General features: G+C 43.3%; 1 protein-coding gene across 8 annotated transcripts in view; it reads right to left on the bottom strand.

Moving 5' to 3' along the window:
• Positions 1 to 81: 81 nt before the first annotated feature.
• ADISSP (adipose secreted signaling protein) overlaps positions 82 to 16,666 on the bottom strand; it is a 50,096-nt gene continuing 33,511 nt past the window's right edge. For all 8 annotated transcript variants that reach the window (XM_078861555.1, XM_078861557.1, XM_078861559.1 and 5 more), the window contains 2 exons: positions 12,337 to 12,459; positions 82 to 1,400 (listed from right to left, as the gene is read on the bottom strand). In XM_078861555.1, the coding sequence (XP_078717681.1) occupies positions 1,300 to 1,400; positions 12,337 to 12,459 (224 nt within the window). In that variant the 3' untranslated portion in view covers positions 82 to 1,299. The remainder of the gene's footprint in view (positions 1,401 to 12,336; positions 12,460 to 16,666) is intronic.

Here is a 16,666-nt window from a genome sequence, read left to right as displayed (position 1 = left end):
GCTGGCTAATTGTTTGAATGCACAAGGCCGCCGAGCTACTCTTTAAAGCCAACAGTGATGGTCGAGGTTTTTTCTTTTGAAGAAGTCAAAAGAGCATGCCATTTGCCTTGTAATCTGAAAGACGTACCCATGCATGGATGTTGAACTTCTTTAGGTGCGGGATGTGGCATCGCGACTTGGCAGATGGGAGTGTGGGTAGTTTTTTTAGCAGAACATATATCAAACTTCATGCACATGTGGGGGGGGGGGAATCCAAACTAAAAACAAATACCATTCAATGTGCATGCACACACTGCTCAAATAGAGCGGTTGCGACAAATATTTTTTTCTTTAAAATAGCAAAATCAAAATTTCACGACAGAAATGAATTACTGAAATTGGTTAATTCAAGGCATTTCGAGAGGATGGTTGAGAGTCTCCTGTGCCCAGTGTTCTACAGCCTAAATAGGCCATCTTGGAACCGATAAAAAACGATTTCTTGGAAAGTGCGATGAATAATATATATCAATAAGATACATTTCTATGACAGTAAAAACAGAAACAACTTACCCACGCCGCACACATTAGTAGCCAACAACGTTCCTCAAGAGGATAGGCCCTATGTGTGTAAACTGGTAAGTGGCAACTTCAACTTTACCCCAACAATAAGTCGCTAATTTCACCAAGTAAAACGGACGCACGTTCAAAACAACACCAATTCTCACCTCACCGGCAGGTGTAAATGTCATGTCTTGATTTGTGAAGTAATATTCAATTGGACCGTTGGGCGTACTCGACATTGAACCGAGGCAAGTTATTTTTTAAGAGAGCAGACCATGGCAAGGCCAACTCAAGCACGGCAGCTGGCTCATATGTTTCATTTTTAAACAATTAAGTAGTGCCACACATTTCGGAGTTACAATCATTTGAAAGTGGCCAGGACATGTAGACTCGAATATTTCTGCTAAATGTTAATATGAATTCAATGTCCCCGTTTATTGTTAAACGATAAAAAAAATCTATTAACATCACCCACCCATGTGTTAGTGATATGACCTAATTAGGTCAACGCTTGCTGTTTAGAGCTCTAAAAAAAAAACAGGTGCGGTTTTTCAAAGAAAGCGTGGCCGACCTGCTTTGACAACAAGATGAGACTGATGGTTCAGCGTTGAAACAAGCTGCGACAGTTGTAGGTGGTAAAACACCCCAGATGCACACCATCTGCTGCTTTGCATCTCCCCCCCCCACCCCCGAAAACTCCCCCTAGCTGCTCTCTCCCAGCAAGCCCTAGACCCAGCAAACACCCTCGCGAGCTGCCACTCAGTCAAAGCCGTGCCAGTCACTTTGCTCCGAGTCGTACTCAGCCTCCATGCCCACGCATTTCACTCCTTCCAGCAGCATGGGGGTTCCCTGGTGGCGCCCTGCAAGGCACCGACGTCAAAAAAACACAGACACCACGACATGAGCCACGCACAAGCACAGGTAACAAACGAGGAGGGCCCCCCCCCATCCCCGTTAAAATCCGCTGCTGCACACTTTGTGGCTCGTGAATTCAGCCGCTTCAAAAGGCAGACAACAAAGCGTGCTACATATACGCTGTTAAGTATTGCTGTGAAAATAAATGTCCGTAAAGTATAGTTTGGCCACATGCTGCACAAGGCCACCACCCGCTTACATAACGATTCTGAAAATCATCGCTGCGATGAAAGAAAATTGTGCAGACCCCCCCCCCCAGGGTCCCCCAAGGGACCCCCACAGGGACGTGGGCACACGCAGAAAGAACTGCACACAGACTCAAGCGTCGTGTGCGGATTAAGGCACACGGAGGCGTGCGTGTCTCCTGACAAAAGGTCTTACACAAATACATTTCACAATCAAAAACACGTCTGTGTACTGGCAGTAACAAGCTTACACAAGTACAGCCCATATTTGATACGTATGAGCCACGTACATCTATTTTGTATTTTGCCAATCCGCTATTGGATGAGGGACTTCCCACAGTGTGCAGGTTGTAAGGCTTATTTGACCATACTTCACTATGCTGGTCAGTGCGGGTTGGTAGATAGTACAGTATAGCAAAGCATTGTTCTGCACTGCTCTTTGCTGCCTACCCTGTAGCTTACCCACAGACAAATGCACCTCTGAATGGCTTGCATGGACTTGTGTTATAAGAAAAATAATCAATTCACATACAATTACTCTATTTACAAAATACACAGTTCAATGATATGTACTTTGTAGCTTGGTGACAAGAAGCTGTCAATTAACTCGAAATTTATTTGGATTCATAAACGTTATTTCACACTGCAGACCGCACACCATGGCATGCCGATGAGCCACCATGCGAGCCAGGCCAGTCGCACAGACTTTGAAGTCTCGCCGAGTGACCTTTGTGAGCGAGACTGATATTTTATGAAAGTCACACTGCACACAAAGTCGATCATTGAAAGGAAACCAGAGGTGAGGGAAAGGTTCAAGCACGTTTTTTTAAAGCGTTTAATCTTTTTGACGTTAACTGATCAGCTAAAGCAGACACGTTTTTTTTTTTGCGGGTCCCATTCTGTCGTGAAAGAGCATGGCCCAGTGCGGTGCAGCAGTCACCAAAATCAAGAAAAATGCTCTCAACAACTGAAGTATGAATTTCGATTTAAAGCTTTCGTGACTGCAGGGATTCATCTTCTTGGTTCTTTCGGTAAAGTCACGTAGAAGGGAAATAATAATATAATTAAAATAAAACATCATAAAATAAAATTCTCACGACGTTTCGGCCACAACACCTGAGGAAGGCTGCTTGTGTTGTGGCCGAAACGTCGTGAGAATTTCATTTTATTATGTTTTTTTTATTATTTTATTAGTTCCCTTCTACGTTACTTTACCGAAAGACCCAAGAAAACTGAAGGATGATTATCCGAACCAGACAATAGTTTATTGCCAGCTCAGAGCTATTTCCTCTTTTTCAGACGTGAACCTTGCCATCCATAATAGCGCGTCGAAGTGGCTTACATCACACGTGGGAATTTATAGCTGCGGCCGAATAATCTAAATGCATGTTTTAGAAATGTGGAGGGATAAACGGGAGGAAGTGGAGGAAAACCCACGTGATCACGGGGAGAGAGATCATGTGAACTCCAAAAATAGAGGCGTCAGAATCGGGATGGGACCCACAACTTCCTGCATATTAGGCAAGTGAGATAACATCACCCCATCGAATTCACAACACATCGTGGAATTCACCACTATTGGTTCATGCAAATCTTATTGCTGCTGGGGCACTGATCGTCAAAAATCGGTCCAATATTTTCTCATATTGAACCAAAGCTGCTGATCAGATGCACTCCCAGAATGCCATGCTGCCTATGGGTTTAAAAAAAATTGTGCAGACATAAATATGGGAAGGTTTTTGTTTTGTAATTCATGACACGAGTTTATCACCTTGCTAACACCCATCCTTCATTCATAACTACCACAGAACGGGCCTTAGTTGATCATAAAGCATCAAAGGTTTTGCATTGTATGATGGCTATGACCATATTGAGACTAGAGCCATCTGGTATGCTTATGCTTCTTATGAAAGTTACATGGATTGAATATAAACAAATTAGAATTATGTCAATACTGTAATTGTACTGTTCGAGATAACAAATGTAACACAATCTTTTTAAAATCCACCAATGTGATAATCGTTTAAAATTAATCCAGATGTACCTGTGTTCCACTTGATGGTTGGCCTGAAATGAGTATCTGGAGCAATATGTAAAGAACGGGAATAGGGAGACAAAGGCGGCCGGGTGTGGTGCTGGCCATCCACCCCCCTGTGTGCCGTACCACTTATGGCACTTGTCCCAAAAGTCTGTCGAGGCTGTACAGGGGATCTTTGTCTGTGTCCTTCAATAACTTCATAACCCACAAAATCTCATTGTCAAAAAGTAGAGCTTATCAAGTGGATGGAAAAGTGAATTAATAATTTAATTGTGTGGCCATCTGCGGGGAGATGATACAATTGAAGCTATCAAGTGGACTGCAATGAGCTCCTAACAAGCTAGCATAGGTTATCTGAAGCAAAAAGAAAAATCTGAAAAAAATATAAATGTGAATTATCAGGTTTTTCCAGGACACCCTTCAATTAGACTACACAGATGCTTCCACGCTCGTGGGCGAGTTATCGGGACGTGTCTGGACGTGCATATGTGAACCTCGACCATAGGACACAGTGCGCAAGTGAGTGCACGTGTGTGTGTGTGTCACGGTCGTGTAGTGGTTCGCGAGTCGCGCCACGAATCCGCTGACCCGGGTTCGATTCCCGCTCACGGCCAACACCAGTGACGATAATCTGTACTCGTCCTGGGCCTCCCCGAGGTCGACTGAGCCTCAAATTAGTACCTGGTGTGTAAACAACGCCACTGGGGAGACAAAGACGGCCGGACTTGATGCTGGCCACCCACCCCCTCATGTGCCGTGAAGACCTTCATAGGTACTCGTTAACAGCAATTGCCCCAGCGGTCTGTTCAAGGGGGGGTCTCTTTGTTCTATGATTAACTTACACAAGCGTCATTCGCTTGCACCCAGCACAGGCGTCTGTCCAAGTGGGTGCATCTCAACAGTTGCGTCTACGTGTCTCGTTTCGGGTTTGTGTTTTCCAATGTGTTTGCGTGCGTGTGGGTGTGTCTGCACGTACGCATGGTTAATTCGTAGCGGGCTATGTTAGAGAGTGGGTGGTATTCAGGAGGCCCTTGGGGTATTGTCCATAATGTTGTTCTAACTATACAAACCTTCTTCATCATCGTCATCATCATTATCTCTCCCTTGACCGCAGTGGTCGTGGGGGCACCCACTTATACCTCAGCTGTCAAACCTTTCCACTTTTGCCCGTCCCTGTGCAATCTCTGTCGAGTGTCGTGTCTGCTTACAATCACGATACAATACCAACAATGCGAGCTATATTATTTGTATGCGTTTATTATTAAAAGCGCACACTATTTGTTCAGCTTAAGCTCACACGCTTAAAAAGCACGGGTTGTACGTAGAGAATGTGATGGGTTGGTCTCTTAGGCCGTTCAATTTTTTTTTAATATATATAGTCAGGTTTAAATTGTGCATGCATAATGGAATCTTAAGTGCTACTTTAATAAAGCATTAAAAATTCCAAGCCTACAGCTATTCAAGGAGGGCAAATACCTGCCCTTACAACCGCCCACATGCAGCTGTTTGTTTAAAGTGCCACAATGCTCAAGACAAGCTGGTTTAGTGCGTATTTATGGGAACCTTTGGCAAAAAAATAACAAATACCAAAAGGAGTAAAAGCAGAATTTATTAAAATAAATGTTACCCAAAATGCATGACAGACGTCCCGCTACTTTCTTTACCAAAGCACACATTCTTGGCTAAGTTATTCTTCCAAAAAATCAGTTTGGGGCAAGTGCTAACCTTCACTGACCTGCACTGACCAACGTGGTGAAGTATGGTCAAACAACCCCCATGACTGACAACAGCATGGGAAGGATATCATCCAGCGGTCAATTGAGAAAAGACTGAAAATGAGTACTGCAGTATTATGATTTGATGACAATAGTGGTGGGATATGGTATATCTGGTCTGCCAAAGTAGCTCCTAAGTTTTATTTGAAAACTATTAAAAAAGGCAGAATGGAAATATGTACAAAAGTAGACCTATATCTCTCCAAAATCAACACAAAATTATCACATATCAACTTGGCAGCATCACTGCCTAGTGAGAAGCAAGTTGTTTCATTTATATTTACAAATGCAACTTGTCTTCCACAATAGCCATGAACCATCCACTGTTGGATGATGGTCTCGCCAAGCCGTCACCATTTCTCAGTCTTGTGGTGCAACAATAAATGTACTAACTGCACACAAGCTGATCTCAAATCTCCATATCTGCGGTGGATGTCTTTTTTTGGCGTGTTCCATTCTTTGACTTCCACTCAGTCGTTCGTTTTGACCATTAGCCGTCATCCCCTTCGAGCGACATGTCCAGCCTAAGTCTGTTTACTTTCTTCACAGTCAATAGGTCTCCATATACGTTCTCCAAGTCACGTGTCCTTCCTTCTGTCTCTCAGTGTAAATCCAAGCACGCATCACGCTTGGCTTGTTTGCGCACATTTCAACTTGTGCTCCATTTTCATTGTCTACGACCCACGTGACATCGTAAGTAACATGCAGTTGGGAAAACTGAACTTCATGATGAAAAGCAGAATACTAATGTGCCACCCGATATGCCAAATCAAATCAAAATAACTACCAAAAGTGTACTCAACATGCCCCCTTTGAGCACGGTGCCCTTAATTATACCCTCTGACGTCTGGCGCTCACCTGTGCCGCCGTGCTCAAATCGGCGCGGTGGAAATTACCATCGAACAGACGCGAGTGGGGCCGCGCGACAAATCAGATTACGTCCTCCATGCCGCACGTATGACTCTCGCTCGATGAAACGCAAACTGCGAGGAGCACAGGATTCACCGTTCAGAGGGGATTGCAGCTGCCAGTTTTAAAGCCGCCTTGTTACACAGCCCGTCACCATATCATCCGGCACACATCCGATCTCGCCAGATCTCCGAATCTAACCACAGGGTTGAGAGCCAGGACAGTGCTTGGATAGGCAACCAACGTGAATAAAAACTGGGGCGCCGTTGAATGGGCAGCAGAAGGCAGAGCTGCAAAATCCATCATTGCGCATACTTCTATGCTCCCACATTTATATGCTGCCAGTCATTATCAACCAACACTGACCAGTGTGGCGAAGTATGGTCAAATAACCCCCAAGACCAGTGAATAATCCCCGTGATGGGGAGGCCTTAATCCAGCATGTTATAAAGTATCATACACACTACTGACCTACCAAGCATTAAGCCTGCTTAACCTGAGTGCCGACTACATTATCACAACGCAGCACAACCAACAGCGCTGATAAGATGCCCCAGGGAACGCCCATTACTGCTGTTGCAACTTTCGGGATGGACATTGGCCTTCCTATCAAGGGAAGGTATCTTTTGTGAGGCTCACATATTTAAATGTGTCGGCACATTGCAGGGTACACATCCATCACCATCAATTAACTACTACTGCCACTGGCGGCGGCAGCAGCAGCAGCAGGAGGAGCACGTGAATTACGGAACACATGCATGTAAGAAACATCACATTGAATGTTGAGAATAGTGAGCATGCTTGAGTAGGACGCGTTGCCGGAAGGGACGAGATGGTGGGTTGGTCGTCACTAATGAAGGAGGGGCATATTCTTAGGTTTTTTCGGAAAAGTCACGTAGGTAAAAAATTAAAATGAATAAAAGTAAAAATAAAATAAAAATCACGACGTTTCGGAGGCAACACAAGCTTCCGTCTTCAGGTGGAACCGTCACAGCCCGACAGCTGTATCAAGTAAATGAGAGATTACAAGAGATACCACTCCGTATATATAATGGTTGAGGGGGGGGGGGAAGGGCCAGGAACGGCCCACTTTTTATTATTATGGTAAGGTGCGGCTTGAGACTATGAATGGACTGCATAACAAATGACTGAGCCTTTATTATGGAGAGGTGCGGTTTGTGACGGAAGCTTGTGTTGCCTCCGAAACGTCGTGATTTTTATTTTATTTTTATTTTATTTTTACTTTTATTAATTTTAATTTTTTACCCACGTGACTTTACCGAAAAAACCTAAAAATATGAATCCTTGCAGTCACGAAAGCTTCAAATCTAGAAGGAGTGGCAGCCAAAGAAAGGACCATGCCTGAGAGGGCATCCACTGTGGCAATGGAGTGATGACATCAGCTTGTGTCCTGGTGCTATATGGATCGTTGCATAGTTAGACTGTGAGAGATGGTGATGGCTTGGGGAGATAAATCTCATGTCCTGTAAGAAAAGCAAATAGATTTTCTCACAGGACATGAGCTTTGCTTTTCTTACAGTGAACGCCATGGTAAATGAAAAAGTCACTAAATGTATAATGACCTGTAGAGTAAATAAATCACGGGGTTATGAACACGTGTACAATAATTACCCTGTAGTGTATATAAAACTGTTTACATGACATACAAAATAAAAGATGTTACTGCCCATGGGCTGACAGGTCAAAAGTTCATATTCATTAAATAAACACAAAAGCCACAGGACTGCAAGGCATAATTACAGCATCGGACTTGTGTTCATGACCCGTGGCCTTTTTAAAATTGCTCAAAGGACGTCCCCCGTGGCAGTGCATTGTTGGCTTATGGAATTGATCGACGCTCAGCCGTGAGGATTTTCAAGTCCTGCGCAAAAGAACCCCAATTGCCTTTTAGCCCGTGACGATGTATGTTATCATCCAGTGTTATCAGGTGGATGATGGCAGGTTAGCTGGAGAGGTGTGGAGCTTTCAAGTGAGCTCACCACGGCACCGGTCCGTACAGTGGTTGGTTTTGTTTTTGACGCTGCGCTGTGATCAGTGCGGGTAACAACTGAAGCACTCCGCTCTTGATGAAGTGGTGATTAAGTACCGTGACATCATTGGCCAAGAAGTGATGGTGGGCAAGATGTGTTGGTTTCCATGACCAAAATATCAAATTTGGACACAATGTGCAATTAGGCTGTCAAATTTAAATGATTTTCTCAACATAAACGGATACTTTCTCAACACAACACCAACTACTTAGGTTTTCCTTGCAAAGTAAAGGAAAAAAACTACATTTATGGACATTAATCAATTGAAGACTGGATGAAGGCAACCCAGAGCCATGTTGGCCATGGGGGTTGTGTGACCATACTTCACCACTGTGGTCGGTGTAAGTTTGTGAAGGGGGCACCCGTGATTGGTTCAGATATCCCTCGCCACTGATGTTAGCAGTGGCCAGTAATCGAACCCAGGTCACTGGGTTCATAGCGCAACGTGTTAACCACGAGGCCAACTCCGGCAAAATAAAAACTGAATTTTAATAAGCTCTCACCTGCCTTTCGACATTAATTTAACAACAACCTAGTGATTGCCATGGAGGTCGGATACTGCTGTGATGTAATGATTAACACACGGGACTTGTAATCCAGATGTTACTAGTTCAATCTCACAGCACGGCAGTTGAAGCAGTAGGCAATTTTTATTTTAAAAATCTCCCTGCTTCTGTCCTCCCAGCAGTATAAATAGGTCCACCGCAAGTTATTCGACTGACATCTTGCGTGTGGGTAGGGTAAAATGTTGGCAATGCCAACTCTGAAAGTATGGAAGAGTCGGTCAAAAATACCCCACAGAGAGAGGGTCTCTTTATAGCACCCTTAAGTGGAGGCCCTTCCGCCAGCAGCCAGAGGCTTGAGCCGCATGACATCTACATAACAAAAGGCTCAGTCCCTTTTACACGCCCCTTTACATCATCCGCACCTCGTGTACACAACAAAGGCTCATTCCTAACAGCGTGTTTCAGCCGCACCGAACCTCACAAAAATAATATTCAGGGCCTACCTTGGCTCCTCCCACCCTCAACCAGTATATATACAAGGACTGTTTTCTTGGAATTTCTCTCACTTGATACGGCTATCGTGCTGTGACGGTTCCACCTGAAGACGGAAGCTTGTGTTGCCTCCGAAACGTCGTGATTTTTATTTTATTTTTATTTTACTTTTATTAATTTTAATTTTTTACCTACGTGACTTTACCGAAAAAAACCTAAGAATATGAATCCTTGCAGTCACGAAAGCTTCAAATCTAGAATTGAGTGAGGAAGTTTACCTTTTACTACAGAGGTGTTAAGCGCTTTCTACTATTCAGAAAAAACGTCTCTCACACACAACTGCAGTAGTATCATATATGAATAAAATGATCAACAGCACAGGAAATTAAAAATCATTCTTTTCAAACAAATCTTGTTTGGCAGTGCCGTTTAAAGGATGAGACAGATAAACCATTTGAGATGGTGAAAAACACGTCATATATCATTTGAGGCTCTTACATTTTCAATATACTGCAAAGTCAATGCCATTTAGTCTCAAATTGAACATGCCATACCCACGAGACAGCCCTTTCCATTATAAATTGGCACAACTTGCCTTTTAGAGTGTGCTGAGCTGTGCAACCGACACTAACAAAAGTGCACGCAAAAACAAGTTCATCAACAGAGGCACAACAACACAATATTCATACGGTGCCTTTCAGGATCAACACCCGCACCAAGCATTTAGCAATCTAACCCTCATCTACGCGCATTGAAATTTGAAGGGATATTATTTTTTTACCCAAAAGGGATTTCCAATCAGCTAGCTGCCATTTAGTTGTGCACCACAAAAAACAAATGTCAGCGGTATTTATGCTCAAAATAACACGGGTCAATGTAATCCAATAGGATGTGGATTCATATAGCAGTTAAATAGCACTGCATTACAAGATGTTGTACAGAAGCATTGCGAGTATTTACGTTAATAGAGATAGACAGTGAGCCATAGTGAGAGACAAACAGGATAGGTTTTGAGCCTCAACTTGAACAGGGAGTAGATGGCACGGAGGGCTGGGGGAAGTCAGCAGAGTGCAGCACAATGGTCATATCCCGTTTCCAGTCGTTGAGTTAAAGCTTTCGTGACTGCAGGGATTCATCTTCTTGGTTCTTTCGGTAAAGTCACGTAAAAGGGAAATAATAAAATAATAAAAATAACAAATAAAACATAATAAAATAATTATCTTTTCTTTTTATTACTTTATTATTTCCCTTCTACGTGACTTTACCGAAAGAACCAAGAAGATATGTAGAGCCCTTTTGCCAGTCCACTGCTGGATGAGGGCCTCCTCATGCCGCGCAGGCTTGCAGGGCCAGCATCGGTTGGTCAACGTGGGGAGCGCACATACGTGGGAGCCGAGAAGCACAGTTCAATGGATTTTGCTACACTGCCCCCTGCTGCCCACTACATTGTAGTTACACAGCAACCTATGACAACCTGCTGTACATGGTGGTCACCCATCCAGGCACAACGCCCGCTTAGCTTTTGTTCATTCTTCTTCTTCGACCTTTACATGAAACCAGCCGAGAACTGGTTGTTTATTAGGAAGCCAATGGAGCTAAGCACTTTTAAATATAGATTGAAAACTCATTTCTTTTTTTGTGTTTCGTTTGTTGTCCTTTCCCCGCACATCCAATGAGCACGGTTGGCTATGTTGGGTGTGGAAAAAAGTTAAACATGCGTACATACGTTATAAAAAACCGTAACTGCAACACACTGGCCACATGCTGATATTTGTGTGTAAACAGGAAAAAAAATAACTAGAGCTCAAAGACATCTGTTTAAGTCCTGAATATTATGTTGTCTGTGGTGCACAAGCATAAATAACAAACAAAAAACCTCACATTCATTAATAACATTGCTTTAAAGAGGAAACATACACCATAGGTGATGTAATGGGCAATAGCCCTCAAGTCACAAGTACTATGAACCATTGCCCAAAACGTCAACCATTCTACAAACTTTTCCTGTTATTGAAGTGTTAATGATAAACGTGGAGGTTTTTTTGTCGAATCAATGTATCTCTTGCATAGACACATTGCATTTGCACTGTGCCATTTAGCAGCAATTGTGCAGCACAAAGAGGCAGCGTGTAAAGGAATAAAAAACCGATTACCACGAAATCTAATTGACTAGAAATGTAGGCTGCTTAAGTGGATGAAAAAACTGATTTATAAAATGCATGTGGCACTGTAGGGAAATAAAACAATAAAAATGAATAAAGTTGAATGGTAAATTATTTTAATGAAGCTTGCATGGGTTATCCTCAAAAATATATACATGTGGTTTATCGGTAGAACAGTGGGAAGCTCAGCGGGTGGCACACTGCACTATGCACTCAGCAACGTGAGTTCAATTCCTGGCCATAGAAAATTCTGAGGGGCTCTGAGGGGTATCAGAGCCATTCCTGGGCACCCCGCAATACGAACCTGCACTGGCCAGCCAGTGAAAGCATCTTCAAACAGCCCCCAAAAACCTGAAAGGCCTCCATTATAGGGCCTTCACTCGAGGTATTTTGGCCCACTCTTCCATGATGAACAAACATTTTAAAAGATGGCAGTACCTACGCTTTACACTTTCACACACAATCTTATTTGCGGTGGATTATGACTGGGCAATAAATACTCATTTCCCACAGGAGACCTGGTTATACCATACAAACCGGGCATGTGGATGGAGTGCCTCTCATCTGAATATATGCATGTAAGTTGAACTTATTTCGCACCGTACGTAGCAAACCGCGCGAATCAGAGGTGCGGGCAGGGGGGGGGGAAGTACAACAAACCGAACACAAAAAACAGAGGATTGACAAAGTGGCCGTGCACGTACACGAGTGCTGTCAAAATTTGTTTGTCCAGGACACCCCCTGGAATGTGAAATGGGCTTACCCATGACGCGGGCTTGCACGGCGACGCGCGCACAGGTGCGGTCGTTTGTCTCGCTGGCCAGCGTGAACTCCTCCCGCAGGACCCCCTCCTTGTGAGCTATGTATAGGCACTCGATGACGTGACCTAGGAAGACCAAAGGTGGACACAGCACACATGCCTGTCACTGGAGGTGCAATCGGGGTGGGGGGGAAAGGGGGCAGTTCCACCCCCCCCCCCCACCTAACATTTGTTGATGGTTGTTCCAAGTCATCTGTGTTGGAAATGGTGGTTAATCACGTTCAACAAATCAGAATCCTTATTTAGACTGGAGGAATTCCATAGGCTGTGAAGCTCTCTTCCCCCCCCCCCCCCGATGTCCACTAGCTACTTGGCAAGTGTGTCAAAACCGCTGCTCATTGAACCATGCATGCCCTGGTGAAATGCAACTTTTAATTTGGGACAACAAAAACGATTTCAATGTATACAGCGTCGATATGCAACCACAACACCTCCGATTAGCATGGTTGGCTAAGTACGATGCGAAAGAAGTTAAAACACACATACGCACGCTTTACATACGCCAAGAATAATATGAAGAAGGTTAAATAGGAAAGCGGTGGGGGGGAGGAGGCTGGGACACATTGGGAGAGGGGACCGAGCAAGAGACACCGCGGGTGGCCCAGGACCAATGAGGCCAAGCACAGGGAGGGGGCTCAGCATACGGGGGAGGGGGGGGGGCAACAACAAGTTCCAGACCCAGAGGGGTTGGCGAACATCAACAACGAGTCGTAGGGGCAGCCGCTACATTTATCACGAAGGACGACACTTTATTTTTTATTGATCTGGTTACTGGCTTGTGACAAATGCCGCTCCCCCTTCCCCAAAATAAACAATTACAAAAACAAACTATGGCGATCTTATAAATGCATCTACAGCCTCACTTCTCAGTCTACCTTATGTCAGAGTCCACTCCGCTCTCTGTTGATAGAACTCATCACTGCAATCTGTACATTAACTCAAATCTATATCCACTGGATATCCGGACTTAGCATAACTTGGCTGTCTTCATACTAAAAGGTCATTTTAAACAAATCTGACAATTATGTAAATTACTACTTAGTCAATCTAACTCCTTCTCACGGCCTCAGAAGTGCCTCCTTATTCCTACAAAAAAAATCCATTTGCGAAAACGTTGTTTGGTAAAGTATTTCTGCGTTGCTGCTCCAGTTTCTGGAATACTCTTGCCACTCGGCTTCAGCTTAGTTCCCTCCCTTCACTCCCCCTCCATCTCCCCAGTAAACCAAAACACAAGAGCATGTATGTGTGTATGTTTAACTTCTTTTGCACCGTACACAGCCAACCGTGCTAATCGGTTGCACCAAACTTGTTTTCTGGCACCTCTTGGTCCCACGTGTGCGCAGTCTGTTTCGATGTGCGTGTGTTTGTGTCATATGAGACTAAAATGTAGGGCTTACTTGCACCTTGTGCCTCTTGCTCTCATATTACATTTGCAGTTTTTTATTCGCATGTTTGATTTACAACAGCTAAATACCTCGTTTTTTTGTTGTGTAATATTCCTGAAGGATCCCGTACTCATCTGCAATGTTGATGTCTTGGTCATTGTATTGTTTTTGCTGTGCTCATGCACCACAGATCTCTCTTGTAAAAATAGCAGGGTAACTGGATAAATGTTTTCATCTGTGTAACAAATAAAATAAACTCAAATGCAGATGTACAAAAACTGAACACTACTTGCATGGACCTACGAAGCAAGAAACCCTTTCAAATCTTCCGCTGAAAGGTAATGTAGCAAATGACAGATCAGTGTTATCAACGCTGCATTCAATCAACAAGCAGATATAAATATGATTTGTTAGTGTTATTTAAATGGTGCACGTTTTCAGTTTTCTATGATTTCCATGCTACAATTCCAGAACAGCGATGGATCAGTGGCACTGTGATTAGCGCACTGCACTATGAATCGAGGGACCTGTGTTAGATTCCAGACCATGGTAAACATCAGCGATAAGTGATATTGAACCAATCCTGGTCCCACTCGTCACCAACCCACGCTGACCAGTGTGATGAAGTATGGTCAAACAAACCCCCGCGACCGAGAGACGTCATAGGGAGGGGCCCGACATCCAGCAGTGCATTGACAATGAGATGTCCATTATTATTAATCATTATGGCTAAACCCTCCGTACAGTATGTGGCAGAAGGCTCTGATGTATGGAATTCGTCGTGGTCAGAGGTCAAACTAACATGATATGTTATCAGTAAAACCCTAACACTCACAGGGTAAGAGTGCCGAACTGTGAATTGTAATCACAATTGCCACACAGCTGCCAGTGATGATTAACTGCGAGGCAGACAGAACGGCAGGAAAATAAAAATCTATATTAATGTGTTGATTCTAGATTTTAAGCTTTCGTGACTGCATGGATTCATACTCTTAAGGTTTTTTTTCGGTAAAGTCACGTAGGTAGAAAATTTTAAATAAAAAATAATAGAAATAAAATAATAAATCACGACGTTTCGGAGGCAACACAAGTCTCCGTCATCAGGTGGGACCGTCACAGCTAAATTTACTGTATGAGTAATTTTTTGTAAATTTTACTGATATAGTAAAATTTTACTGATACAGTAAAATTTACTGATACAGTAAATTTAGCTGATACAGTAAATTTAGCTGATACAGTAAAATTTACTGATACAGTAAATCTAGCTGTGACGGTCCCACCTGATGACGGAGACTTGTGTTGCCTCCGAAACGTCGTGATTTATTATTTTATTTCTATTATTACTTCTATTATTTTTTATTTTAATTTTTCTACCTACGTGACTTTACCGGAAAAAACCTAAGAGTATTAATGTGTTGCTCCTTGCGCCAGTTAAGTCAATGGCGTGCGACATGTTTTTACTTCACAACGAGCAGCAGACGTAACTATCATTACAGTAACATTCACATTTTTGTATTCCATGCTTATGCTCAATATTTAAATTCGGAGTGCCTTGCGCAGAAATCACGTGCGCAATAGCACACAGGAGACAGAATAAAAAAAATAACCTTGAGGATTATTAAGGTTCAGTGTGAATGTCCAAGGCTTACAACTTGAGACTAAGGCACAATTAAAACGTGTGTGATGATAATGTACAGCTCTTTGTCAACCCACTCCATGCCTTACTGGCCGTGGGAGTTGTTTGAACGTATTTCACTTCCCTGGTCATTGCATGTTGGTGAAGGACTGGTTTGGAAATCACTCGCCACTTGTGTTTGCCTTGGGCAGAATCAAACACAGCTTTTTGGATTCAAGGCACAATTAAGATAACGGTTTTCTAAATGAAACTGCTTTTGCCCTAGGCTCACAGTTAACCTAATGCACCCTTAAGATTCTTAGGGTAAAATATTAACAGCGACAACTCAGAAATCCGTTATCTCGAGCGTAAACCCATGCATATGAAACACCCTCCTGAAACACACTGCATTAATACTCTGCTACCAGAGGTCGGCAAAGTGCATATACCCAGTGGCATATGATGACAGAGAATGATCTCACAAGGCAAAGTAAAGCAACCGTCTGGGCAGTGTGTCACATGCACACGTGAAACAGCTGTGAGGATTTTATTAGCCAAGTCAAAAGAAGTCAGCTTGGTGACCTTGCCAAACGCATCTCAACGCCCATGCCAGCTGACAGAGCATGTAAACCTGGCTCGAACCGGCCATGCGATGCAGAATAAAGCTTTGCTTCTTGTAAACTCTGCGTGCTCGAACCCGCCATACGATGCAGAGTAAAGCTGTGCTTCTTGTAAACTCTGCGTGTAATGTATACATTTGGGGCCGAAATACAGCTCCATTGACAGGCAGAACCTAAGCTGTTATGTACACAGATGTTAATTCTTGGTTCTTTCGGTAAAGTCACGTAGAAGGGAAATAATAATATAATAAAAATAAAACATAATAAAATAATTCTCACTACGTTTCGGCCACAACGCAAGCAGCCGTCCTCAGGTGAAGACCAGGTCTGTCGGGGAGACAGCGTCAGACGCGTCTGACTGTTTCATTTTTATTATATTATTATTTCCGTTCTACGTGACTTTACCGAAAGAACCAAGAAGACGAATCGCTGCAGTCACGAAAGCTTTAAATCGAAATTTACACAGATGTTAATTATAGCAAGAATTATTGACTGTGTATTATGATTAAAATGAATGGTGTAGAGGTAAGCACGGATATGCAATGTTGTGGGTAAGAAAACAAACTAACTGATGAGTGTATGCATATAACACCAACTCAAGAGATCAGTTAACAATGAAGCCAGTCACCCGAGTTCCAATCCTGAGCAGGGCA

Source organism: Lampetra fluviatilis, chromosome 12 (genome assembly GCF_964198595.1).
Source record: "Lampetra fluviatilis chromosome 12, kcLamFluv1.1, whole genome shotgun sequence".
NCBI lineage: Eukaryota > Metazoa > Chordata > Hyperoartia > Petromyzontiformes > Petromyzontidae > Lampetra > Lampetra fluviatilis.
Note: the sequence above shows the minus strand (reverse complement) of the source record. Positions and strands in the feature narration are given on the sequence as shown.